At 46.3% G+C, this 27,623-nt stretch overlaps 1 protein-coding gene across 4 annotated transcripts in view; it reads right to left on the reverse strand.

Moving 5' to 3' along the window:
- Rrbp1 (ribosome binding protein 1) overlaps positions 1-26,855 on the reverse strand; it is a 65,700-nt gene extending 38,845 nt beyond the window's left edge. The window contains exons 1-2 of one of the 4 annotated variants that reach the window (XM_059261540.1): positions 26,573-26,842; positions 807-2,982 (exon numbers count right to left, since the gene is read on the reverse strand). In XM_059261540.1, the coding sequence (XP_059117523.1) occupies positions 807-2,961 (2,155 nt within the window). In that variant the 5' untranslated portion in view covers positions 2,962-2,982; positions 26,573-26,842. Of the gene's footprint in view, positions 1-806; positions 2,983-26,572 lie in introns of all 4 variants that reach the window. The other 3 variants (XM_059261538.1, XM_059261539.1, XM_059261541.1) reach the window with 3 other exon arrangements.
- Between the last annotated feature and the right edge of the window lie 768 nt (positions 26,856-27,623).

Here is a 27,623-nt window from a genome sequence, read left to right on the forward strand (position 1 = left end):
GCCAAGACTATCCTGTCTAGACTGTTCTCACACCTCCCTGTGCAGTCCCTCAGTGGGGACATAGTGGGTGCCCTGTACCTTGACTCAGGCCCATTCACATGACTTGCCCTGAAGAAGGAGATGCAGCTTGAATGTGCCTGCTCCAAATGACTTATGCCTCTGTTGTAACCCTGAGAGGGTCTCTGCCCTAGAGACACAGGCACTTCAGGCCAGGGCCCCAGATGAACTCATGCATTCCCTGAGCCAACCCAGTTAAGGCATAGCATGAGGCAGAGCCTCCCAGCAGACAGGACCTACATTGGCCAACCTTAGCAAGACACAGGAGCAAAGACAGAGAACTTCTGCTGTAAGGCAATAAAATCTGAGGTGCTTGTTACACAGCCTTGCTAGAGTAGCAGCGGACTGACACAGATGGCACCCAGTTTTGTAGCTACACCCTCCAAACTAAAACATTCCCTACTGCAGAAGATCAAGGCTCATAGAACTCAGGAAGCTCAGGAAGTCCCAAGACTCACAAGCCCCTCCTCAAGGTGACATAGTACAATGCCTGGGGAAGAAAGGACTCTTTAGTGAGCTTTTTGATGGTGATACAGCTTGTAAGTAAACCCTCACCCCTGGCTCCTGTATAAAAACCCAAAAGCTCAGTGGTTCATCAAGCTGGACTTGGGTGGAACTGTTTCTCTGGTCTGTCACCAGTACCCAACCTGGGGTGAACAGGACAAGTGAAACAACACAACACTAAGGACACCCACCAGTCTCAGAGAAACAGCTTTCCCTCAAGCTCACAAAGCAGTCAGGGCACTCACCAGGCTCGCCTTTTCTCTTTGAACCAGACTTCTTCTTTGCAGGCGCCTCTTGCTTTGGTGCCTCCTGGCTCTGGACCATTCCTGTATTTTTACCCTGGGCAGGAGCTGATTCTGACTTTTTACCCTGATTGGCAGCTGTGTCCACCTTTTTGCCCTGGTTGGGGGACTCTTCTACCTTTTTGCCTTGGTTTGGAGCTCCTTCTGCCTTTTTGCCCTGATTGGGGGACCCCTCTGTCTTTTTCCCCTGGCTTGAGACACCTTCTGTCTTTGGGCCTTGATTAGCAACTGCATCTGTCTTTCTATTCTGGTTGGGAATCCCTTCCCCTTTCTTGCCTTGGTTAGGATTTCCATCCCCCTTTTTGCCCTGATTCTGGGCCCCCTCCCCTTTCTTGCCCTGGTTTTGGGCCCCTTCCCCCTTCTTGGTCTGATTCTGGGCCCCTTCCCCCTTTTTACCCTGGTTCTGGGCCCCCTCCATCTTCTTTCCTTGGTTTGGGGTTCCTTCTGCTTTTTTGCCCTGGTTTTGTATACCCTCAGCTTTTGTGCTCTGGTTGGGAGACCCCTCCCCTTTCTTGCCTTGGTTCTGGGCCCCCTCTCCTTTCTTGCCCTGGTTCTGGGCCCCCTCTCCTTTCTTACCCTGGTTCTGGGCCCCATCTCCTTTCTTACTCTGGTTCTGGCCCCCCTCTCCTTTCTTGCCCTGGTTCTGGGCCCCCTCTCCTTTCTTACCCTGGTTCTGGGCCCCCTCTCCTTTCTTACCCTGGTTCTGGGCCCCCTCTCCTTTCTTACCCTGGTTCTGGGCCCCATCTCCATTCTTGCCCTGGTTCTGGGCCCCCTCTCCTTTCTTACCCTGGTTCTGGGTCCCATCTCCTTTCTTACCCTGGTTCTGGGTCCCGTCTCCTTTCTTGCCCTGGTTCTGGGCCCCCTCTCCTTTCTTACCCTGGTTCTGGGCCCCATCTCCTTTCTTACCCTGGTTCTGGGTCCCATCTCCTTTCTTGCCCTGGTTCTGGGCCCCCTCTCCTTTCTTACCCTGGTTCTGGGCCCCATCTCCTTTCTTACCCTGGTTCTGGGCCCCCTCTCCTTTCTTGCCCTGGTTCTGGGCCCCGTCTCCTTTCTTGCCCTGGTTCTGGGCCCCCTCTGCTTTTTTTCCTTGATTAGGAGAGCCTTCTAACTTTTTGGCCTGGTTTTGGGCCCCTTCTCCTTTCTTGCCTTGGTTTGGGGTTCCATCTGTCTTCTTGCCTTGGTTCTGGACTCCTTCCATTTTTTTGCCCTGGTTCTGGGGTCCTTCCCCCTTCTTGGTCTGGTTCTGAGCCCCTTCCCCCTTCTTGGCTTGGTTCTGGCCTCCCTCACCTTTCTTAGCCTGGTTTTGGTTTGTTTCCCCCTTCTTGGCTTGGTTCTGGGCCCCTTCCCCCTTCTTGGCCTGGTTCTGGGCCCCCTCCCCCTTCTTAGTTTGGTTCTGGGCCCCCTCCCCCTTCTTGGCTTGGTTCTGGGCCCCATCTCCCTTCTTAGCTTGGCTCTGGGTTCCATCCCCCTTCTTGGCCTGGTTCTGGGCTCCTTCCCCCTTCTTGCCCTGACCGCTGGTGGCAGGAGCACTGGCCTTAGAGCCCACTGGGGGCACAGCCACCATAGGCACCTCCTTGGGTGTGGCTTCCAAGATGGCAGACTTTGAAGCAAGGACCTGGATGGAATTCACAATAGAACTGACTGCTGGCTCCACCTTCGCCACTTTTTTCTCCTTCTTCTTTCTGTCCTTAGGGGAGGAAGCCAGTTTTTCTTGAGGCATGGCTGGGACTGTGGCTACAGGGGTATGGACTGTAGAGGAATGGACTGAAGTTGGAGCCACAGCCACTGCAGGTATGCGCACTGGTTCCTTGAGGATGACGGTCACGTTGGGATCCAGGTCATGGTCAGGTATCTTCCCATTCGGTTTCTCTTCCTTTTTCTTGGTCTTTCCTTTCTTCTCCACGGTTTTCTCCTTCTTTTTCTTCTCTCCTTTCTGGTGGTGAGTTTTCGCCATCTCCTTGCGCTGGTTGGCAAGGGCTTCTTCATACGACGTCTCCTTCATGGAGAAGGTTGACACCAGGAAGATGCCGATGGCAGAAACAACCATAAACCCGCCAAAGACCACAACCCCCAAGGTCTGAGTGTCGTAGATATCCATCTTGGCTGGCTTGCTTTCCACCTGCCAACACATACAAGTAGATTACTTTCTGGAAAAACTGAGGAACTGAACAATTTCATCCCCTCTCCCCAAACTTAAGCTTTCTTACTGCTTCTTCAGACTAATTGAGAGTAGAAGCAAACCCATGTTCTTTCATCCCTTCTTCAGAAAGGAGTAATGTTTACCTAGAGTCTGAAAAGTTCTTCTAGTGCCCAGAGATACAGACAGACAGATGGCGGAGAACAGGGGGACAGCCAGAGTTTGTACTGTGGCCTCCAAAGACCATGGCCATGGCCCAAGTTCAAGGTGACCCCTTGAGTCCTCCCCACTACAGGATTCAAACCACTCACAAACACAAATGCTGTTTAGAAGTGCAACAACAGGGTCAGTGGCGATGTGGCCAGGATGCCAAAGCTAAGTACGGTTGGTTGCATGCGACCACCACATACACAAGATGGGATTCCGAGTAATCCGAAGACCTTTCACTTTTCACATTGGGCTGAAATGGTTATTTTTTATATTTTTCTTCAATGTAAAATCGGCTGGTTTAGTTAAACAAACCAACAAAAAACCCAGTCAACCCTAACACATCTGAAGGCTTTCCCAGCAGGCCCCTGGCACACCATACTCTGCTTTGTTGCCAGTGCCCTAAACAAAGCCTCTGGGGTCACAGACAGACACCTTGGTACTGTAATCCTAAAGAGTAATCAAGAACTTGGTTTAGAACAGCACCCCTTCTGTAGCAACACCACCTCAGTCACGAAGCCTACAATTTCCACACTCGGAAACAGAAATAAGTCTTGCGAAGCCCAACAGACTCTAGGCTTGGAATTTCACTTCTGCATACTCCACAGAAGAAGCGGGCACTGTCACTAGCTGTCCGGCAGACAACCTACCCGAAACCAAGAGGACGAAGCACACCATTCTTGTTGCTTGCAGACCCAAGTCCAAAGGATCAGAGGCTACTGGGCTCAGCCCTTCCTGGCTGATAGCCCAGGCTCAGTTCCACTTCAGCAAGCTTTTAACTCCTGCTGTCAATGCAATGCCATCATCAGCTCCCAGTCCCCTGAGCTAGAAAGGAGAAACAGTCTACTCCCTCTGAAAGGATCAGCAAAGAATGAACAGGTAGAACTCCAGTGTAGAGGGGAAAGGCGAGGAGCGGGGATGACAAGAGGGAAAAGGTGAGAAAGACAAGGACACTGTAGCCAGGCTCTCTAGACACTGTGGTTGCGTGGGCAGTGAGGTCTACGCTCCTCTTCCACAGGGGCAAAGTAAGGAAACCGATTAGGAATGAAATATTCAAGAGTAATGATGGACTCCAAACAGAGATATTAGGACAGCTTAAAGATAGGACATCATTTAAACACCTCAGCATCACATCCTGGGACACTCAGTCTCCTCAGGGTGCAAACCCCTTTCTCTGCATCATTCTGATAAAACCCTTGAGGAAGGATTGAAATGCTTGTGACAAGCATGTGCTAGTATACTCTCTATGGTGATTACTTCCCACTGTGGCTGTTGTAACTCTCACTCTTCGAGAGACTGTCATCTTGAGCTGTACATGACCAAGGCCCAACACGCCATCCCTGCCATTGCTTCTGCAGAAGAAAAAGGCTGAGGCCAACCCACACAAGCCTTTGAAGCCTGGGCAAGGCAGCATTTATATTCCAAATGGATCCTGACTTCTAGCTATGGACCACTAGTGACATCTGATCCAAAGCCAAGGCCGGGTCATGTGACTCGCATGCTCTCACATGTGACAGTCAAAGAAGGCTATTAAAAGAAACCTTTCCAGGAACATACTCCTTGCACCTACCCACTCCTGGCTCTAGTCTGTGCGCAGGAGGGCAGGGACAAAGTGTGTGATACAGCTGATCATCCCTTCCAGGGGTAGGGAGTCCCCCAACTGAAACTCCTACAGAGCCTCACAGACTCTGCTAACAGAGACATGCTCAGGTACAACAAATTACATCTGTCTAGTCAGATGACAAAACCTCTCAGAGCATCACCTTTTCCAGAGGTCGACCCACATGAGGCCTGGCTCAGCCTGGCCACAGCTCCATAAACACCAAGTGGCCTCCAGACATCTATGCACTCAAGGGGTGGCCTCTCAGAGAACTGCAGTTGGCACCAGTCAGCAGCCCCTGACACAGTGAAGGGCTATCAACAAAGCAAGGCCTGTTCACAGCTGAGGACTGTGGAGCTCTGTGCAGCTTCGTGCCTTCCAACTGCTCAGCTTAGACAGAAAAGCCACGGCTGGAAAAGCAGCCTTTAATCTGACTCCACATAGACAAACACAAACTACACTCTCTGTGGGGAGTTCAGAATCAAGGTAAGCAAACTTGGGTGATTATTTTCTCCCTGCAGCACACACAAAGTATGTTTATAACAGCTTAAATGTGTCTTCCCAACTTTTGCAGAGCAAGCTGCTTTAAAAAAAAATTACATCCCTACCATTAATTCCTGAGGTAGATTTTTTTTTTTTTTAAGAAAGCTTTCACAGTAAAATGAAAAGCCCAGTCGTTAGCAATACACTGAAACATTTAAAGCTAAGGCAGTATCTCTGCAAGCAGCAAAGGGATGAAAATGGAAAAAAAAAAATGACCTTCTGCTCTCAGAGTGAGTTTACTGCTGTGGGATGTTCTGTATGGCAAATGTGTTGCTCTGATTGGTCAATAAATAAATCACTGATTGGCTAGTGGCTAGGCAGAAAGTATAGGCGGGACAAGGAGGAGAATAAAGCTGGGAAGCAGAAGGCTGAGTCAGAGAGACACTGCCAGCCGCCACGATGAGAAACAGCATGTGAAGATGCCGGTAAGCCACGAGCCACGTGGCAAGGTATAGATTTATGGAAATGGATTAATTTAAGCTATAAGAACAGTTAGCAAGAAGCCTGCCACGGCCATACAGTTTGTAAGCAATATAAGTCTCTGTGTTTACTTGGTTGGGTCTGAGTGGCTGTGGGACTGGCGGGTGAGAGAGATTTGTCCTGACTGTGGGCCAGGCAGGAAAACTCTAGCTACAGTTTACCTTCATGACGAACTATAACTGTAAGCTGAAATACTGCCCCCCCTCAAAGAGAATTTAGGTGAAGACACAAACACATCCTGGGAGACTCTCAGCCCACCGACTAATAAAGGCAGGAGCCTCTACCTCATGCCTGCAGCTTGCCCACTGTTCCAAGACCACAGAGTTCATCTCAAGGGCTTTCCCCTGGGCCATGCCTACATGGGCTAAGATTCGGGCCAGATGTGTGCCCACCCATTCTCTATACTATCTCACAACAGGAATCTCTATTCTGTCATCTCCAGAAACTTGGGTGAAATAGGTATTTTTCTGTACCTATTATTGTAACATATTCATGAAAGACTAGCTGACGAAAGCCCTAGGAGGGAAGGAAACCAAGGCCATGACCACTCCCAGGTTTGGCTGAATAGAATTCACTACCATCTTTAAGGCCCAAGAGACTGCTGCTTCTTCTGGTCTTAGGATTTGGGGAACATGAAAGGGGGGCTCTCGACTCTTCAAAAGTGGACCGCATCTACTAACTCAACTGGCATGATAAAGCCAGTTCAGTCCCATTCAGCACTTGAGATTTAGGTTGATTTTAGGAAAGGACCTTCAACAACAACATGAAGTTTGTTTTATTACTAGCTAGCTGTTCTACAGTGGACAACACCTGGTACTCAGAGAAGCCATCTTGTAGAGGATGGTCAAAGATAACAAGCCTCCAGACCTGTTCCTGAGTCAAGGTGACTTGCCAAAAAGGTAGTGAATAGCAAAAAAATAAAGGCAACAATAGTTATAACCACATCAAGATAGACATCTCCTAATATTTTAAAATAAAGACTGAGTACTCCCAATCCAAAAATCTGAAATTCACCTATTTTTTAAAGTAAGGGAGCAAGAGATGGTATACAGATGGAAAAGTCTCTATCAAACCTATGTGATGGGTTTCAGTCAAAACACTGGCACAGGCCGGGTGCGGGAACACATGCCTATAGTCCCGGGGCACTTAGAAGGCCCATATAGGAGGATTTTGAGTTCAAGGCCAGCTTGAGCTACAAAACAAGACCATATCTCAAAAATAAAAACAAAAACAAAAAACCACACAAAACCTTTTTTAAAATCAGGCACATTAAAAATATGTAAAATTGGGGGCTAGAGAGATGGTTTGGTGGTTAAAATTGGGAGCTGGAGAGCAGACTCAGTGCCAATGCTTACCGCTCTTACGGAGGACCAAGGTTTAGTTCCCAGCACATAGGGGTTCACGGTGACTCAAAACTGCAACTTCAGTTTTAGAGTATGTGACACCTTTTTCTCACATCCATGAGCTCCTGTCTGCACACAGTACACATAAATTCATACAGGAACACACATACACACACATAAAACTAATAATAATATAATGATAACAGTATTTTTTAAAGTAAATTAAGCTACATAAACTTACTAAAGTACATAATGTACACAGGAAACAGGAATGAAGTTATGTTCAGATTTGGGTTCATCCCTAAAATATCTCACAGATCCATACCAAAGTCAAAAACAAAACCCCAAATCTGGGGCATTTCTAGTCTTAGCACTTTGGAAAAGAAACAGTAAATTTGTATTATTTGTATTAATTGTATTGTTCAGATACAGAGTTTGAGAAGAAAGTATGATTACTTCCCAACCACATATATTTGACATATAGGTATGTCAAATACTAACATTTTCCACACTAACTTCAGATACTGTGTGTGTGTGTGTGTGTGTGTGTGTGTGTGTGTGTGTGTGTGTGTACACATATCTCTTCCAGAAAGGTCAACACTGTAACTGCTATGTAAAGGGTATTATTCTGGGTGACATCTGGCAATTTTTAACTAATCTTTATTTTGAAACTCATACAGATCCAAATAGCTTTGGCTAATTCCTTAACTCCTATGACCTGCTAACAGCCATACTCTTTATGTGCTTGTTTTATATTCTATGCTATTCACATAGAACTGAGTGACACCTTTACCAGAGTAAAGGACCTCTTTCATGCTCCTGATTCCTCCCATTCAAAGTCAGTTCCTAGAGGTAACCACTGTGACACAGTCACTGTTCAGTTACCTTCCTGTACCAGCTTTAGTACAAGAGCTAGAGGCAGAGCTCAGGGTTAATACACTCAGCTGCCCGGGAGTCTGGATGCACACTCACCGGCGAACTTCAGATATGCTTTCTGAAATGAGGTAGGTTCGGTCGCTGAACGCTCCCTTTGGCAGATGACAGACAACAGTCAGGCACCACACCCTGCCTGGCCTCCCCTTCTTTCTGATGGATTCTATACTCTGCTCCACTGGTGTCTTTATTTAAGCCCTGTATCAATTTCGGGTTTTTAGCCTAGTACCATCCCCTTCAGAATTTCTACTGAGCTTTTAATGTAAATCATGCCGAATTCACAGACAAACATAGGCAGAACCAACACTGTGACACAGGGACTCCATCCACGAGCAACTGTGTTCTAGCACTACACTGACGTCAATGTTTCCTTTCAAGCTTCTAGAAATCCTCATGATTTTTCTCCGTGAAAGCCTTCCATGTCTTTGTGATGTTGTCCTAGATTATTGCTTTTTGTAAAGTCCTAGAGAAAAAGCATATTTTGTAAATTATTTTTCCTATTCTCTCAGCTACATACAGCCAGTAAAGCCATGATGTTTATATATGTATCATTCATTCAGCTTTTATTATGCTAAACACTTGTCAAACTGCAGCGTTTACACATTTGCTTTGATTTTCTTGGTATTAAAAAAAAAAAAACAAACTATCTGTGTGAGAAAGAGAAAGTCCTGGTTTTTGCTCTCTGGGCTACATTACCTCATTTCTGAGCAGAACTGGTAGCAGGAGCCTCCTTGCTGGGTTCCTGCATCCCCACAGCTCAGGTTTCACTATCACATGGAGAATCAACACACATTTTTGGTAGAACCCTCTCCACAGGTTAAATATGTATACTATCTTCTTGGTTATGGTTAAAAATAAATAAATGAGCACTGAGTGAGCAACTGTTTTTCACATCATCTGACATGTTCTCCTTTAATGTGAAATATACTGAATTATAATACAGTAGCTCCCTCTTATCTGCTAGGGCTAAATTTCAGGATTCAAAGGGAATCCTGACACATAGTACTGAACTCTGTATGTGTACACTATGTTCTCTCCTATATATACATATCTATGATAAAGTTTAGGTTATAAACTAGGCACAGTAAAAGGCAAAACAACAACAATCAAATAAAACAATTATAATAATACCACTGACAGCATTACTACTCTTGAGTTTAAGAGCCACAATTAAATAAAGATTAGTCATATAATTCTACAATAGTCCATCTGATAATTCAGACTAATGGGCAGGTAGTATATACAATGTGGATGCACTGTGTTAACGGGACAGTTCATGTCCTGGGATGACATTCAATAGATGAGAATGACAGAAAATGTGAAAGTGACTCATTATTTCTGGAATTTTCCAGTTAATATTTTTAGACCATGGTTAACTGTGGGTAACTGAAACAGAAACATTTGACAGAAATTCTTTTTTAAATAACATCTCTAGATTTGATGTCCTTTTTTTAAAAAAATTTATTTATTTTTGGTGGCCTTTGTCTTCAAAGTGAGAGAAATCAGGTCACTCTCGCTGTCCTCACCCGGGAGGCAGAACCACTAGACTCTCATCGAATGGGCTTCGGATCAGCCCTTCACTCCAGTTCATGGGGACTGTTGTTCTCCGTAGGTTTAGAAGACTACAGGATGAGATGAGCTGTCAAGGAGGAAGCCTGAGATCTCTCCTTTGAGAGAGAAGGTAACAGGAGCACTGACTTAAATAACCACTGATGATGACTGTACATCCAACTGCTGGGTTGGTGAGCCAATTAAGTCTCATTATTCCCTCCATCTTCCATGGGTTTACACTGTTCTTCCAACTTCTTAGACATGAATACATGTTAATTTTTGGTCTTCTCCTGGTAGCAAATACTTAAGGCAATAAATTTCCTCTAAAAACTCCTATTGCTTCATCCTAAAGCTTTAATGAACATTTCCATTATTGTTCAATTTCCAAATCCCCATGTATTTCTTCTTTGACTTGTGGTATGGTGATGTATTAACTTTCCTAACATACAGAAGGGACTGAAGTATCACAAAGAAATCCTAATTTTAACTGCATTATAAACGTCCACATTTTGAACTATGATCTAAACTCAATTACTCTCTCCCGTCTCTCTGACCTTTTTGTCTGATCCACAGTCATTGAGAGCTCTCACCTTTCCAACCACTACCTGCACATACTTTTCACATACTCTGCTTTTTGGAATCTATCGACTTGTGTTTTATTTCAGACCATCTTATTAGAATATAAAATCACAATTAATAGATCTTCCTGCTTAAGTACCTGCTTTTCTCTTCCCATTTGAGAATGACCCTCTTCAATAATGATTTTTTTTCATTAAATTCTAGCCTGTCTTATTATTTTCAAAGCTTCTCCAACTCTTGTGAAATTAGTATTAGACTAGAATGTTTCTTTTTCTTTCTTTCTTTTTTGGTTTTCGAGACAGGGTTTTTCTGTGTAGTTTTGGAGCCTGTCCTGGACCTCTTTCTGTAGACCAACCTGGCCTCGAACTCAGAGATCTGCCTGGCTCTGCCTCCCGAGTGCTGGGATTAAAGGCGTGTGCCACCACCACCCGGCTCTTTTTCTTTTTCAACCTTTCTGCGTTTGTGTTTTAAGTGTTACTCTAAAAATAGCATATAGCTGGATTTTATTCTAACCCCAGGGGCAATGTGTCTTAGGTTTAGTCCCTAACACATACTATGATCTTCTGTAACCCACTCACCCATCCTCTTGATTCTGTGGTGCCTACCGATGACAGCGTCTCTTCACTTGCACCTCATCCCCTTTGCAATGTTTGACTAGTCAAGCACTTTCTCGCTTTATAGCTTGGGTGCTAAACACTGTACTTCCTTTAAAATGAGTTCCCTTTAATGTTTGTTTGTCTCACTATGTATCCCTGGCTGGCCTGGAACACTCTAGGTAGACCGAGCTGGCTTCAATCTCAATCTGCCTCATGACTACTGGGATAAAAGGGAGGGATGCACTAGTATGCCCAGCTCCTTTACATTTTTCAGCTGTAATGTTCACCCCACATTTTCCTAACGTACAAACCTGACTCAGTTTCACTCCTCCATCCTCCGTTCCAACAGGAGAACCTAAAAGGCTTTAAGTCTGTTGCCTGCCTGCCTGCCTTCCTTCCATCCGACAGGAGCCCTGCCCCATGTCACCCAATCACTGTTGCTCTGACAGACAGCTAATACTCATTTGTTTAATTACTCAGAAGTCTGTCCTTTATTTATCATTGCTACTTGTATTTCGTCCCATTCGGGTCTTGCCAACAACTCTGTTGGTCAATTCTCTGACCAAGTACAGCTTCCTGATCCACTTTTACAGTCATCCCTCTCTGAAAAGATTTTTATTTCACCTTCATTCTTCATGAATGAATTAACGATACAGAATCCATACAAAAGCTTTCTTTCTTAAAGATTTGATTTTTATCTCCTGGCTTTTCTTTGGTGGTAGAAAGATTACTACTGAAAACATGCTGCCAACCTACTGCAACCCCTTTATCTTTTTTATCTCTCACCATCTTTTACATACCTGTGTGTGGTGTGTGCACCTGAGTGGTGAAATGTCAGGTGTGAACGAACATGTTCACACACAGAGATGGGCCCCAGGTTGACTTAAGGGTCTTCCTCTATCATTCTTGAGTTCTTTGTTGAGGCAGGGTCTCTCAATTGAACCTAGAGCTTACTGATGGGCTAGTCTAGCTAGCCAGCTTGCCCCAGAGATCCTGCCTCTGCCTCTGAACGCCAGAGTTACAGGTGGACCTTTGTATAGGGTCCGCACACAGGACCTTGTGCTCTCCCCAGCCTTTCTCATCACTTTTAAGTTCTATGTTCAGGGTTCTGAGGAGTCCACAAAATACATATGTGGATTTAATCTTATTTACGTTTATTGTGCTTTCCAAGTTTGAGGAGTCATCACACCGACTTCAATTCTGGAAAACTCTTCATCACTGAATTCCTTTGACAATTGTCTCACTCCTTATGTTCCTTCAAGGTGTCACCTCTAATTAGACCTTAATAATTCTCTTTGTGCAGCCATTAGGGAAGACTTCAGATGTAAGATCCACTCAACCACTCTCTCTTAGGCTGAATCTAAACAGCTTCTTAATGAGTTCTTGGAGCTGTTCTGTCCTGTTCAAGTCTGCTTGCCTGCCTTCTTTCATGGGACCTTCTGACCTCTTTTCCAGTTCTGCCCTTGCCTTCTGCTCTACCTTCAGTTGTAATTTTCTACTACGTTTTTGTTGGGCTTTATTGGTGGTAATTCTTTAGAGACTTTCCCCTAAAAATCATTTTATCTTTGCTTCAATCAGGCCTTGAAGGGGCTGTTACATGTGGCAGGGACCTATGATGGAAAAACTTCAGCTTTTGCCCCGATGGTTCAGCTGTCCCCTGTCATCTCTTCTTGCTACTAACTAGGAAACTGCCTGCCCTTTCATGGAGGGTGCAGCCCTTCAGAAGTTCGGGACACACTAGATGTTAGTACCCACTTCCTATCTCAAATTCCTGTTCCACCTCAACATTAAGGCCCAAGATGACATCAGCTGCCCACACCCCACCCAACAGTCTCCCAAAGTCAGCTCAGACTGGGCCTGTCACCCCCTCACTTTCCTCTGGCAACCTCTCTACCTATGAAGCGCAATGCTGACTACCATCAACTAATATTTCCAAAGAAGCATCAGAGCCTCCTCTAAAATGTTAAACGTAACTCATTTTTTTAAAAACAGAGTAACTGAAGACAATGTAGCAACTAAATGTAGGATTTTGAAATAATTTATTTCATGTGTTAAAAGTAACTTCCTACTTTAAAGAAACAATGCCATTCATTTTAAAGAGTTGAGACACTAAAAATAGAAATATATTCTATTATAAGCCTTGCTTAATCATCAGCCACTTCAGATTCAATTTCTATGCCTGAGGAAAAAGTAGAGAATTAACAAGCTTTTCTTTCCTTTAAAAAAAAAAGTCTTTGAGAAAGTAGGTATCTGAATAGAACTAAACCCTCCGGGGGGTTACAAGAAGCCACCAGTTTCCACTTTATTAAAGAAGACAGGCCTATACGGCATGATAAAGGATCCTCAAAACAGACAACTGGTCCACAAAGCTTTCTTACTGTAATAGACAGTCATCCCCAGAAAGCAGAGGCCAGTCGGCACTGCATCCAACCAAACATCAGTTCTCAGTAGGTACTGGCTGTGATCGAACCACTAAATATTCTATCAGAGTGCTTGATAACCAGCACATATAGGAATAAATCCAAAGAGAAAAACACAGGATCTGGACGGAGAAAAATGTTTTGTGTGTTGCTGGAGAGGAGAGGCGTTTCTTGGTTCTTCAGTTTTCTACTCTTGCAAATGGTCACTAAGGTTCTGTTGTCTGTCTGTTGCTGGCATGCAAAGGAGTGAGTGATTCTCATGTGGTTACTGTTTTCCTGAGCAACTCTGCCTAATTCTAGCCATACGCCTTTCCTTTTTTGTTGTTGTTGTTTTGTGTTTAACTTTCCAGTACCTGTCGGCATATAAATCAACTTGTTCCTTTTTTCCCAATCTTGATCTGTTTTATTTTTCCTGGGTTTTTGCTGAGTAGGACCTCTGATACAATGCTAAAGAGAAGGAGAGCAGACAGTCTTTCCTCATATCAAAGGGGACAATGTAGGTGCCTAGTTGCACCGCGATGCTTGCTGACTTTCTGTAGCTATCTTTCTCAGGTTAAAGAAGTTGCTTTTTACCCACAGTATGCATGTAAGTTTTATCCCATATTTTCTCTATAATTGTAAGATAATTATACTATTCTACTCTTGTAACCTGTCAGTATGGCAGATGAACATAATATACACTTACTTTTCAACACTAATGGAAGTTTGCATTCCTAGGACAAACATAACTTTGTCATCATATGTACTGTTGGGTTTGGCTTTTACTCCTAGGTACGAGATGACTGGTGGTTTCATCCCTTCTACTATTCCTATGGAACAAGGTTAGCAGACATCAGAATGAGTAGATACAGAATGTCCTTATCTTTCTCTTTTCTAAGTTTGAGAAGAACTAGAATGTGTATTCTTTACATGCTTGGTAGGGCAAACCTGTGAAAGCATTTGGCCTGGTATTTTCTTCGTAAAGCTTACTCATGGATCCATTTCCTTATGATTACAGGAACATGCAGTTTTATCTCTCCCCTAAGTTTAGTACTGGTAAGTTCGATTTTCTAGAAATGCATCAGGGTTGTCACAACTTGCAAAAGTTTTGTCATGTTAACCTGTAAAAAACAAGCTACGTATCATAAGTGATACATCTTCCTCCCCCTCTTTCTACTAAATTTTTTTTAATACTACATATCCTAGACTGGCCTCGAGATCTTTCCCACCTCAGCCTTCAGAGTGCTCAGGACGCAGCTGTGTGCTGCGCCGGTGGTGTATTAATTTTTAAAAAATTCATTGATCATAAGCTCTTCACCAAGCCCACTTGTCTTTTCAGCGTCTGCATCTGTAGGGAGGCCCCGATCTCTGTACTTCATGTTGCTCCTCTCTCTGTCCCTTGCCCGTGGCTGGGCCTGGGACCTGCCAGTGCCCACCACCTCTTCTATGGAGGAGGCCCACCCCGTGGCTCCGCGGCTGCCTGTCTTGTCTCCTTTGTTCTTCCTTCCCCGACTTCATGACCGACCTGGGCTCACTCTGACTTTTATCACGTTAAAGAAATTGCTTTTTATCCTAGTTAGCATAAACTGCATCAAGATAGATGCTTTGCTCAATAATTTTCTTCTTCCCTTTTTCAATGTATTTAAAGTTATTAATCTGTCAAAAAAGGTTTCCACTACACACTACAAATTTAATATGTACCATTTTCTTTATTGCTGTCAAATCATTTTATATTTCTCTACTTTATGATCTACAAACATTAGAAGTATTTTTAAATTTCCAAATACACAGTGATTTTTCTATTATTTTTTATTCATATTTCTAATTTACCTGAATTGGGTTTAAATCAGTATTTTGTATAACATTAGAGTTCTACCTATCCTGGACTGCTTTTTGCCCTTGACACAGCCATCTGAATACTGTGAAGTGTGTGTGAGGTGGCTGTGGGTTTCTTATATATATAGTCATATACAGAATATATTCTTTACTGTTTATCCTAAGTTGTTGATTAGTTATAGGACCACTAAAATTTCTCTACTGTGGTTATGAATTAGACCATTTCATAAAAATTCTGACCATTTCCACTTTATATATCAAGACTACGTTAACTCAAAAGTTAAAATGGGGCCAGTGGAAGGGCCAGCAGGTAAAAGAGCTTGCTACACAAGCTGACAACCTAAGTGTGATCCCTGGAACCATAGTAGGAAGAGAGCACTGACTCCCACAAGCTGTCCTCTGACCATGTACACACACACACACACACACACACACACACACACACACACACGCGCGCGCGCACACGCGCACACGCGCACGCGCACATGCACACGCACGCACACGCACACACGCACACACTTTTTTTTAAGTTAAAATGCTTCAACTGTTGAATTCACCTCCCTCTATAGTGGTTTTACACTCGATCACAGCCAAAAAGCTGCTAAGCGATCACAATGTGTTTTTCTTAAAGTCTATTCCCATAACAATGACACATCGGTTTCCTTTCCGTTCTTTTAAGATGGAGGTCTTTCTACATAGCCCAGGCTACTGGGCTAGCATACAGCACCAGCACATGTGAACTGGCCTTCTTTTAGTGATATTTCTATAGCTATATTCTTCCATCCTATCTATGACAGTGCAATAACTGTACTTTTAGAATTCAGCACAAACAGTGTCTTTTTGCTTTAACTGGAGTATTTAGGTAATTGGCATTTAATATGAATGCTAATACACTGGGTTGAAATCTGTGTTTTCTCTAACATTAGTCTCCCATCTGTCCTGGGCTGCTTTTTGTCTTTATCCCTCTTGATTGCTTTTGAATGTTGTATTTCCCCTTCTAGTATTACAGAAGTAACCCGCTCTTTAATTCTTTAGTAGTAACCTTTGGGGGGTGGGGGAGATCAACATTCAGCAGTCATAAAAGTCAAGCAAAATTTTTATTCTGTCCTACTAATTCATTTACTCGCCCTAACTATTGTTTTTATGTGCTCGACCTTACAGTTTTTCAGTCTCCCCGACATCATGGCATTTGTTAAGAACTGTCCAAATATTAACCACCTTCTTCACTTTTCATTCTTTTCCTCCTGGCCTTACTTTCCTTCCAGGAACACCCTAGAGTATCCTGATGGTCTACTAGTAAGTCTTGCTTCTGCCTTAAAATACCCCCTGCCCCCCTACACACACACACACACACACACACACACACACACACACACACACACACACACGGGGGAGGGGGAGGGGGAGAAATGGCTCAGTGGTTAAGAGCACTGGCTGCTCTTCCAGAGGAGCTGGGTTTAATTCCCAAGCACCCAGATGGCAACTCATTACAGTCTGTAACTGCATTTCCAGGTGATCCAACACCCTACCCTCATACCGACATACATGTAGGCAAAACACCAATGTACATAAAATAAATAAAATAAAAATGTATAAGAAATGATCTCCCCCACTGCTGAATTCTTCTCTAGTTACATCATGTAGATTTCTTTTAATTCTGTTTGGATTGTTTGGGGATCTTTGAAAAGATGGGTATCTCATCCATTCTGTGAGACTATCAGCTACTATCTCTTCAAACACTGCTTGTTTCTCCCTCCTCTGGAATTGTAATTCAACACACTTCTCAGCCTGTCCCCCTGGTTCTCCATTGCTCCCACAAATCACTTGTCTGTGGTTCTCCACAGTGAATTCTGGGTATTTCTTCTGCTTTACCTTACAGTTCAGTTCTTCTCATCAGTCCTGTCAAACGCAGCAGCTACTGGATCCACCTGTTGTGTTTTTGTTACAATTATTGGACTTTCCATACCTCTAAGTTGTACTTGGCCCCTTTCCAAATGTGCTAGATCATTCTATAGTTTCTATCACTTGTGGATACTTTAAGCCTTTCCTGTTACTTTCAGCACAGCAAGTGGTGGCATTTAAACCTCATGTTCATAGAGCTGTTCCTACTGGTCTTCGTCCACAGTACTTTGCAACCTTGTGTTTAGTTCCATGTGTTTCATAACCATCCACTGTCCATGTTCCTGTTATAATCATGCCTTAGGGTTCTCCAAGTCCAGAAAATAGATGTGGTCCTTCAAATACTGAAGGACTGGCCCGAAGTGCTGTCCAGTCACCTCTCAAGCAGAGTCTTAAATGAGTTTGAACTTCTAGCATGTCTGTCATATGACCTTCATGAGGGACAACTTCTGACACTCACTTTCAGGCTGTGTTCCCCCTACCCTAGCAGCTCTACAGTAGGAAAAATGTTCTCTGTTTTTGTTTTGGTTTCTTTTCTGCAGGGCTGAGGCTGGAATCCAGGGCCTCCTCAATGCTAAGCAGGAACCAACCATTCAACTATACTCTGGCCACAGAAGTATTTAATGCCTCCCCCTGGAGGTTCCATCGCCCTCAGTAGTACCAGCTTTTAGGAGGATCACTTCCTAGCATGTTGCCCACACTGACCTCTGCCCTTTGACCCTGGAAATACTACAGTCTGACCTCCTGGATACCCTATTTACCAGCTTCCTTGGAATCTTCTGAGCCACCCTATGCTTTTCAAGAGGCATTTTTAAAATCTTTTATTCAGAATTTGTCCAAATCAGAAGACTGGTCAAGACAACCTCTACCAGCAGAAACCCAGTGCCCCCTCCATGTATCTGCCACTGCTGCTAATCACAGCCAAGCCAAATCACAGTTCACTGTGTCTTACACTGAAAAGAAGGACGACTGCTACATGACAAGAAGGCCAGCTGAGCCAGGGAAACAAGCTCCCAACCCAGGGCTCTTTAACCACGGCTTTACTTTTGGGGGTTTCAATAACCCCTTTACAGCCATCTCACTCACCACCATGTAGGCAGGGCTGACCTCACTTCCTTACCAAAAATGTGGGTTTAGTGGACTGCAAGTAATGCAGGACAGTCAGATAACTTTCATTACTGTACATTGTTACAATTTTTAACTCTGTTTTTCTTAATTTCACACAAGTGCCTACCTAATTTGTAAATTCAACATTATCGTAAGTATCTAAAGGCAAAAAACGAAGTATATATAGGGTTCAGCATTATCTGCACTTTTAGGCATCTAATGGGAATCTAGAAGTATCCCTCACAGATGGACGAACACTATACTCCACAGCAGGTTAGGGGGTGAGGGAGTAGGAAATCCTGTAGGGATAGCCCCCTAGCACCAACCCCTGGAGACAGATCAACATTCTAACTAGAAATGTCTGTTTTTATAAAACCCACAGTTAGAGGGCTTTTTCGCAACGGACTGCTCAGCTTCTGCCTTCACTGCCCATGACTAGCTGTTTTCCCACTTGGCTTGGTTGTGAAGAATGTCAGCGGTCTGGCCCTATCTCCACAGCCCTCTGCAAAGGCCCACCTTCACCAACAAATCCTACTGGCCCAACAGTCCCACCCCCAACAACACAGAACTTCTAGCATTTGGGAATTAACTCTTTTTATTATCAATGGTGATTTAAACTTCACTTTAGTTCTTTTTTGTTTTTTAAGCCAGCCATTTTATAATACACCTCAAGCTCTCAAATACTGCAGTGAGAGTATAAATTACTACACGCACTTTGAAAGAAAAGCCTGGCACTTTTCTCTATAGCTGAGCATACGCCTCTTTATGGCCCACAATTCCAGATTTAGATGTCAGACTCAACAGAAATATGTGCGCATGCTAACCAAAAGTCAGGGCGAGACCAATTATGCCAGGGTTATTTATCCACAACAGCTCCTCCCTGGAAGCTAGCCAGATACTGTGATACAGTCATACACTGGACGAAACAAGAACAAATGAGCGGGCCACAGCTATCTCAACCACATGGATGAATCTTACACACACACCAAGGGAAAGACAAATGAGCATATGTCACGTGATCCGCTTCCATTATGTTCACACAACAGCAAAGAGACTGTGATGCTATAAACAGGAAAGCAGGTATCCTTGAAGGAAGGCTCTAAGGGGACACAGGAACACAAAAAGAACTAGTTACACAAGTTTAAACAAGTGTACTTCACCATGGCTCAGTACATACACATTCTTTCAGTAAAGAATTAAAAACACACACACCTTGTATCCTGAAGAAGGGACACCTTTAAGGATTGTCACAGAGTGCTTGCTGTTGCTACAGCCGCCTTCTAACAGGCATACAGGACACTGCTCTCTCCAGAAAGAAATTAATGGGACCTCAGGCAAGGAGGGTGTCCCCTTCCTGGAGAGGCCAGGGCTTTTCATTAACCTTGCTTCACTGTCTTTAAAAATGAAAACAGTACAAAAGGCAGGCCCGGATCATCCAACTTATCTGGGAAGCGACCTATAATGAGGAGGCACAACTACAGTGGGCCTGTGAGAAGTCCCTTGACATGTCCCTAATAAGACTTTTCATTAAGGGTTTTAATAATTCATTTACTCCTCATCTCCTTCCTTTTCTCAATCACTGTGATTACTATGAAGTGACTTTCTAACAACAAACAAACATCAACTACAGGAAATAATACAGCCAACAGAGATAAAGCTACATCTGATTCCTACTCAGGAACAGTCTTCATAGAAAACAACACCGGTTTTAATACCGTTGAACGGTAATTTTAAGCACCAAATGAAAAGTTCTAGAAGACATACCACTTAGATATGGACAAGGTCTTTACCCTTCTACAGAAAAGAATTCATTCACATGTCTCACTCAGCACAGATGACTGAAACTCCAGGATGCACCTGCCATTTCCTTGTCTAAAGGAGGAAAGTGGGAGAGAAATGAAGGAAAGAAAGGGTCTGGAATATGATCTTACCGAGCAGACCTCAGCCAGTTCCCTCCACCTCAGCTAGTTTCCATGCAAACCTCCTCAGAGAGACACTGCCATGAGGGGAAGCAAAGCTTCCTCGTACTCCTTAGCCTGACCAAAGTCTGACTAAGTGAAAGGAAAACCCCATGCCAACACAAGACAATAATTCTCCCTCCTACCACTACGGCACACTTTTATTCTCCAAGCACAAAATTCAACTCTTTTCAGAAAAAGCCACCACATTGTTTGAACCAAAAATAATGTTTTGTTTCCTAGAAAGACTAGTTCCTCAGCAAGCCTGACCCAGGACCTTCTGTACCCTGGGAAATGTGGGTGATCCCTGCTAATACTCCTCCTGGGACCAGAGCAGCAGTGAAGACACATGCTCAGTTCAGAGTCATGAAACTGTCCTGCAGACCGGGGAGCCCAGGACAGAGGCAGCATCCAAGCCCAAGCCCCTGCCCCAAGGCTCACTTACACCTCTGGCCTCTGAGGGCAGCAAAGGGCTGATGAAGGTTGATAGCACCACTCAACCTTCTTGTCAACTTCTCAACTGCAGCCAGGCTGGAGGTAATCCAAAACTCACTCCCACTGGTTCTAGAATGTTTTGCATTTATATTTGATGCTCCAGCAATCCAGCCTACTTTGAGTTAAATGATTATAGACTTGCACTAGAAAAGCCTCTCCATCATCCCAGTGAGCATGGACATCTACCAGGTGCCATCACTGTTCTAGACCCGGGGATCACCTAGGAAGAGGAAGCAGATAATATCCCTGTGTTGACAGAGCTTGTCCTCCAGTGGAGACCATGACAGGCAGGTCAGACACAGGATACATCAAGTGCTGGGAATGAGGAGAAAGCTATGCGCAGCTTGGACGGGATGGGAAGGTGTGTGTCACTTTAAACAAGATGATCAACAGCTCTGAGGCAGGTGGAGGGGTGACTGTATCTGGGGAAAGCTCCCCATGTAGAAGAGACACATGCCAAAGCCCTCCAGCAGACACAGCCTGAGGACTGAAGAGGTGGCCAGTGCGGCTGAAGAAGGCAGGCAGGCAGGCACAGGAGTGAAGCCAAGTCTAAGTGGGCCCAGGAGACCCCTGGCCACACAGACAAGGACAGGACAGAGCAGTGACACCAGCAACTGGAGCAACAGTCTAGAAGGCAGAGGTGAAGGCAGAGCTGGGAAATCAAACAGGCTGGAGGAAAAGTGACCGAGGACAGAGTAGAGCCTGCAGAGACGGTGAGAAGGGCCACCTCGGGCTCCCACCTAGAAAGCAGAGCTGATGGGATTTCAGTATGAGACAGCAAGAATTAAAGATAAAGCAAGGCTTATGGCCTGAGATATGGAGACACCTGGTCTGCTTTCATTTTACAGGAAAGGAAAACTGAGGCCCAAGACAAAGAGGTCATGCTCCTTGTTCCTGGGATTAAAACGAGCCCCTCCCCCCCAAGCTGCTCATAGCACCCTAAGTTGCAGTACCACCCTATGCAGCTTCGCAGACCCTCAGGGACAGCCAAGGACACCACATATGCCAGGGCAGAACTGCGCTGAAGGTAAGCATAGGCTCACAAACACCATTCTCGAAAAACCAAAAAAAAAAAAAAAAAAAAACACTGAAGAATCAAACTAAATTCTCACTTTCCTTGTGAAAGACTTAAAAACCTAAATTTTAATGAAAAAAAACCCTCCATTTTTAAAAGGTTGGTTTTGTTGTTTAGTAACAAGGGGTTGGCCAAATAGATGTCATTTTAATTCCAAGTTCTAGATGCACACAGGGCACTCACTGGCTTAGAGTGTGGAGACCCTAACACAGGCCTTGTGTGCTCCCAGCCTGCGCAGGCTTAGGGTACAGAATTAAAGGTTTGGGTTCAAGATGGTTGTTTAATTCAACTTCTGATGATGCTCCCTATCACTATAAATAGCTGATGACTTCCAGCATCATCTCAGTGGACCCTCTCTGACCAACAAGAGAACCACTAGTTGCTCATCACTGGAGGTTTCCTTTAAATTTGGGCTGTCAGTCTACTGAGTACTGACAAGAGAACAATCAAGAATTCAAAAAGTCTTCCCAAGTCCCAGTGAGCTTTCAAAGCCATACAGAGTATGACAGGACCTGCTAGCGGTCCCTGCAGCGCTCAGGAAATAACTTAAACCAGCCAGGGAGGAAAACCCCGGCACACTAGAATGTGAAGGTGCTGGGGACCAGGAGGGTATCCCAGTCTTGCCTAAACAACCAGGAAACATATCATTTATATAGCATCCTTTAAAAGTTGCTGTTCATTTTGAAAAGTTCAGAGATATGTATTACCAACATCTAAAGGAAAAGCAGAAGGCGAGCCTGGTTTTAAACTGGGGTGTGTGCTTGCCTGTTTTAGGAGCCTCATTCAGAATCCGTCCGCCTAAGGAAACAATCTCCTAGGAAGTCCCCGAGTTAATATTCTATAATGCTAAGCAGCCTCCATCGCCCAGGCTTTCTCACTTAGAATTAAATATTTACTTTCCTTACAAGCTGCATACTTTCCATCTAATGCCTTCTTACTTTTTCTGTTTGGTACATTTGGCCATCTTCATGCTGTTAGTTTTGGGTAAAAGTGCCTTTCTCCTGCCCTACCCCTTTTTCCTCATATGCACAGTTAAGACTGAGTTTTCTGTTTTAAGATTTATTCTTATTTTATGTATGAGTGCCTGCATGTATGTATGTGCATCATGTACATATCTAGTGTCCACAGAGACCAGAATTAGATGTCAGATCCCCTGGAGCTGGAGAAACAAGCAGTTATGATTCACCATGTTGATGCTGGGAACCAAATCTGAGTCCTTAGTAGGAACAGCAAAAGCTCTAAATCACCGAGCCAGCTCTCCAGCCCCCAAGACTAATGTTTCCTAAAGGTGACAATTTAATGAGCTAAGTGTGCAAACTGCTATCAGCAGTCTATTTTGGCAGACAAGATGGACATTTCACCTGGTTCGACATTATTCTGTTTTCATGTGATCAGGAGGAACAGGGACTTGAACCTTTAGTGAACAGCTACCCTGGCCTGCTGCTGTCTAGTCAAACTTGCCAAGAAGGAATGATGTAACTCTATGTGCAACTACTCAGCACTTGCAACTTAGCTAAGAAATGGAATGTTAAAATGTTATTGCATCTTAACTTACATACTTTAAACTTACATAGCTGTGCGTGGCTACAGCTGTACACGGTATGGAAAATGCTGTTGTGGACAACAGCTTTTTCACACAAATTCATGTGTCACGCATTTGTATGTATGGAGTTTGAAAACCCAGAGCAGAGACATTTCACAAAGGAATGAAATGCCAAGTGTCTTCCCGCACTGCCAAATTCTCACTGACTCTACACCTTGCCACTGAAACTCATTTTAATCTTCTAGTTCTGCGTCCTCCGTTGGGTAATTAATTACTGTCCCAGCAGGATAGAATATGTGGCCCCACAGCCTGTTCAGAAAGCTGGAATGATGTCACCTAGCAGTTGGCAACAGGAACAGGTCCCAAACCCTTCTTATCCGCTGGGCTCCAGGTTCTCATCTACTGAATGGGTGACAACCACACCTACCCTAAACATGGGTGTATTGTGGTGTCTAAAACCACAGCAGTGCGGTATCTGATTCTAAATTGCAAGCCTTTTGACGTTAAGTTGGATTCAGATACTTTTATTCCATGAGATGGTAGTCTGTCTAATCAGTATGAACTACAGGAACCCTGGGCTTCAAAATCCTAAGAGTCCCAATCTTGGCCTCCACCAGGAGCCAGAGAGCCCATGCTTGTACTACTCACTGGAATGGGACTTACAAGGCCTTCACCATTGCAGACCTGGGATGTATAAAGGGATAACACAAGGGAAATTTTCCCTTCTGGAAACAAGATTTGGGCAAGGAAAAATCACAAGTACTGTTGGCTCGATCCCTTTGTCATGTGTCTATTAGTTACAGCCTTGGGGATAAAAAGCCAAGTAAGGAGCTGGGCTCCTGTGCTTTTAAAAGGTATCCCTGCTACACAATAATCCAATATTCCAATTAAATCATTTGCATGCAACCATTTCAACTGAGTTTGGTGCTATATAATTATTGTGGCATGTAGAGTTAAGGCTCATTTCAGCAAAGAGCATAATTGCTCAAATGTGACTCGATTCAGGATTTATTTAAAACTCTCCCATCAAGCTGGGTGTTGGGGTGCGCACCTATAATCTCTGCATTTGGGAGGTAGAGGCAAGAGGAGCAGGAGTTCAAGGTCAGTCTAAGCTACATAGATGGCGGTCAGGACTAAGACTCTGTCCTGAAAACTGCAAAAAGGAAGGAAGGAAAGAAGGGAGGAGGAAGGATGGCAGGAAGGAGAAGAGGAAAGGGAAGAAAAGAGGAGTGAAGGGCAAGAAAGAAAAATGCTTCCCATCAAGAAAAAACATCCATACACTATAATACCACTCTAACTCCTTAGAACAAGTAGATGGTCAGAGTTCAAGTCCTAAATATGAAATTGAAGAGTTCTGTTATAACATGCCACAACTTCACATAAACCTGCTGCTTCCAAACCTCAAGATCCCTTCTTGCCTTCATCCCCCAATCTTGGCCTTCTCTAGGCCTCAACTAGTCCAGGAGCCAAGCAATCCAAGCTTGCCCTGGCCTCTAAACGGAAAACTTCCTAAGGTCTACCCTGGCCTCTAAACGGAAAACTTCCTAAGGTCTGCCCTGACCTCTCCTGCACTTAAAAGAAGGGAAGTGGCATCTCAGGCCCTCAGAACAGGAAGCTGCTTCTCCTCAAGAGAAACAAGCTGGCAGACCAAAGTGGGCTGACCTTGCAAAGTTCATTAACACATTAAGACAGTCAGGCAGCCCAGTGCCTGGATCACAGAAATTTCTCCAGGAGCAGGAAGTTAAGACAAGCAAGAGAGTTGGGAAAAATGTAAAGAAGTGCTGTGAATGGTGAGAGAATACTCGATTGTAAAGGGTTATGTCCACATTGTAGTTCTTCGGCCTACAATGTGAGGGTCTCCTCAAAATTCCACCCGGGACCGCCACCCCCACCAGAAGGCGTTAAGCAAATGAATGACTAGCTTAGCAAATACAGATGTGGGAGGCTCCAGGATCCTCCAAAGTTTCATTTCCTTGGTGTTTCCCAGTCCTGAACTCTGACCTCAAGAGCTATTGCCAAACTGCTCTCTTTTTTACACAAGCTCCCACACTTCCTGCCCGGTTCCCCGACCCCAGTGGTGAGTGGGTGGTACTATCTCCAGGCTAGAGATAAGGAAACCCAGGTTCAGAGGTCAGGAGACATGAGCCTCAGGTGTTCAAGGGGGTGGAATCCAGGTGTGTGACTTCTGCAGCCCTGCATGGTCCACAGTGTGAGCCAGGCTACACCTTGTTCTCTGGTTCTCCCACGTCCCTAAACACACATCCCACAAGAACAATCAATACTAGTTGGCTACTCCCTCCATGTGCTAGGTCTCCACCGCTGTCTCTCAGACAAGCAGGAACCCTGTTTTTTTCAGATGGGGAAATGGTAAACCTTCGAGCGAAACCACTTGGTTACCGTCCACGAAGAGTGACACTAACAGAACTACAGCTGGTGGCTTACAGTACGGGAAGAAGCCCCTGAAGCATCCCGTACCGCTGGAAGCTCGGTCCGGCTGACCTCCCTGCCCTGGGCACAGCCGGGAAGCCTGGCGGGCCGGGACAGACGACGGGCCCAGTGCCAGCGTGCTTGGCCGGCCGGGCCGGGGATGTCTGCTTCCGCCCGGGCCTGGCACCACCGGTCCATTCATCGTGGCCGCGGGAGGGAGAGGCCAGGCAGGACCCAGGGTGGCCCCAACTCTGGCCGGGTCTGGCACCCTCGCGCCCGGGCTCCGCGCGGCCCCGCCGGGAAACGGTGCTGCGGCCCCGCCGCCAGGGGGAGCAGGGAGCCTCATCCCGCACTCCGGGAAGTTGCTAAGGCCAGTCCCGGACTGCACCCGCGGCGAACCCCGTGGCCCCCGCCCGCCCCGTCGGGGCCGCCGACGTGTCCGGTGGCCGCGGCCCGCAGCCCCGGGCTCTGGATCCCGCGTCGCCCATCCAGTCTCAGCCCTCGTCCCAGGCCTGCCCACCGCCTTCCGCCCCCCCACCCCACCCCCTCCGGCCCGGACTCCGGCCCGGCAACGTCATCCGGTGGCTTCCCGAAACTTAACCCCTTCCTCCGCCAGCTGTGTGCCGCCCCGCCCCGCCGCCAACTTTCTTAGCCCAACTTCGGAGCGCGCGGGCCGGCCCGACGGCCGGGCCAGGAGGGAGGGGTCGCCACGTCGCGCCGCGGGGCCGCCGCAGCTCCTGGCCGGCCGACCGGCCAGGGGGGTCCACCCCGAGGGGCGCGCTCGGCCGACGCCTCTGCACGGGCTCGGCCTGGCACACGCAGCTCCGTCCCACCCGAGGGGCCGCGGCCACCGCCAGGGCGGGCGGGCCGGCGCCGCCGGGGGAGGGGCCGCCGAGGAGACGTGTCACTCGCGGCGCGGCGCGACCGGCCCGGCGCACCGACGGCCCGGCCCGCGCGCCTCCACCGCCGCCGCCGCTGCAGGGCCCGGCCAAGTTTCTTACCTGCAGCGGGAGACGCGAGAGGGAGAGCGAGAGGGCGAGAGCAGCCGCCGCCGCCGCCGCCGCCGCGGAACCGCGAGAGAGGAGCCGGCCGAGCCTCCGCCGAGAAGCCGCCCCTGAGCAGCTGCACACACCGCGACCCTGGTGCCGTCCGCCCCGTCCGCCGTCCGCTCCGGCCGCTCGCTGGCTGCGTGCGCGCGTGTGAAGTCGTGGCACTTTCTGCCTCGGAGCTGGCGAACGGCCCCCTCCGCCGGGATCGCCGCCTCCTGCCTTCCCCACCCGGACCAGCCATTCATCGAGCTGCCTCTTCCCATTGGTCCACTAGCCGCCACTCTACTGGCAGCTGTCCAATCAGGTCGCGGACTGCCGCTCCGCGGCGGCGGCCATTGGGTAAAAAGGAGGGTCTACGTCTCAGCCAATGGGAGAGGGGAGGAGCTGCGGGGAGCCGCGGGGGGCGGGGTCGAAGAGGGGCGGAGCCGCGCAGCGCAGCTCTCGGCTCTGCGCGGGGGCGGGTCTCTAACGCCCCGCCCATCTAGGGAGGTCGTCTGCCGGCCCCACCCACTCTGGGCCGCGGCTCTCCACGCCACGGCTTTTTCTAAGTCGGCTCCGCCTAGGCAGATGGATTGCGGTTCGAATCCCCATGGCCGCAGGCTGCTCTTCCCGACACTGCCGGGCTTGGGTGGCGATGGGTGTAACCCTGAGGATTGCACAACCCTTGAATAACAGGGGAAATGCTTTATTTAAACCCAAGTAACTTGACACAAAGCACCAGCCCCTGGATCTAAAGACAAGTTCTCCAAGGGTGAGAGCAGGGAGAATAGGGCTTTATCTGCAAACACTCTTTTCTAGATGGGATTTTCTTGAAATAAATGAAAGAACTGAGGTGGAAGATCCAGAAAGAACAAAGGAAATTGAGGTGGACTGCGTGTCATTTCGTTAGGGAAGATCTTGTACAAATCACACAGCAAGAGTTACATACAGCCAGTCGGCAGGCCTTTAATCCCAGCACTCCGAAGGCAGAGCCAGGTGGGTCTCTGTGCGTTCAAGGCCAGCC

Source organism: Peromyscus eremicus, chromosome 4 (assembly GCF_949786415.1).
Source record: "Peromyscus eremicus chromosome 4, PerEre_H2_v1, whole genome shotgun sequence".
Taxonomy (NCBI): Eukaryota; Metazoa; Chordata; class Mammalia; order Rodentia; family Cricetidae; genus Peromyscus; species Peromyscus eremicus.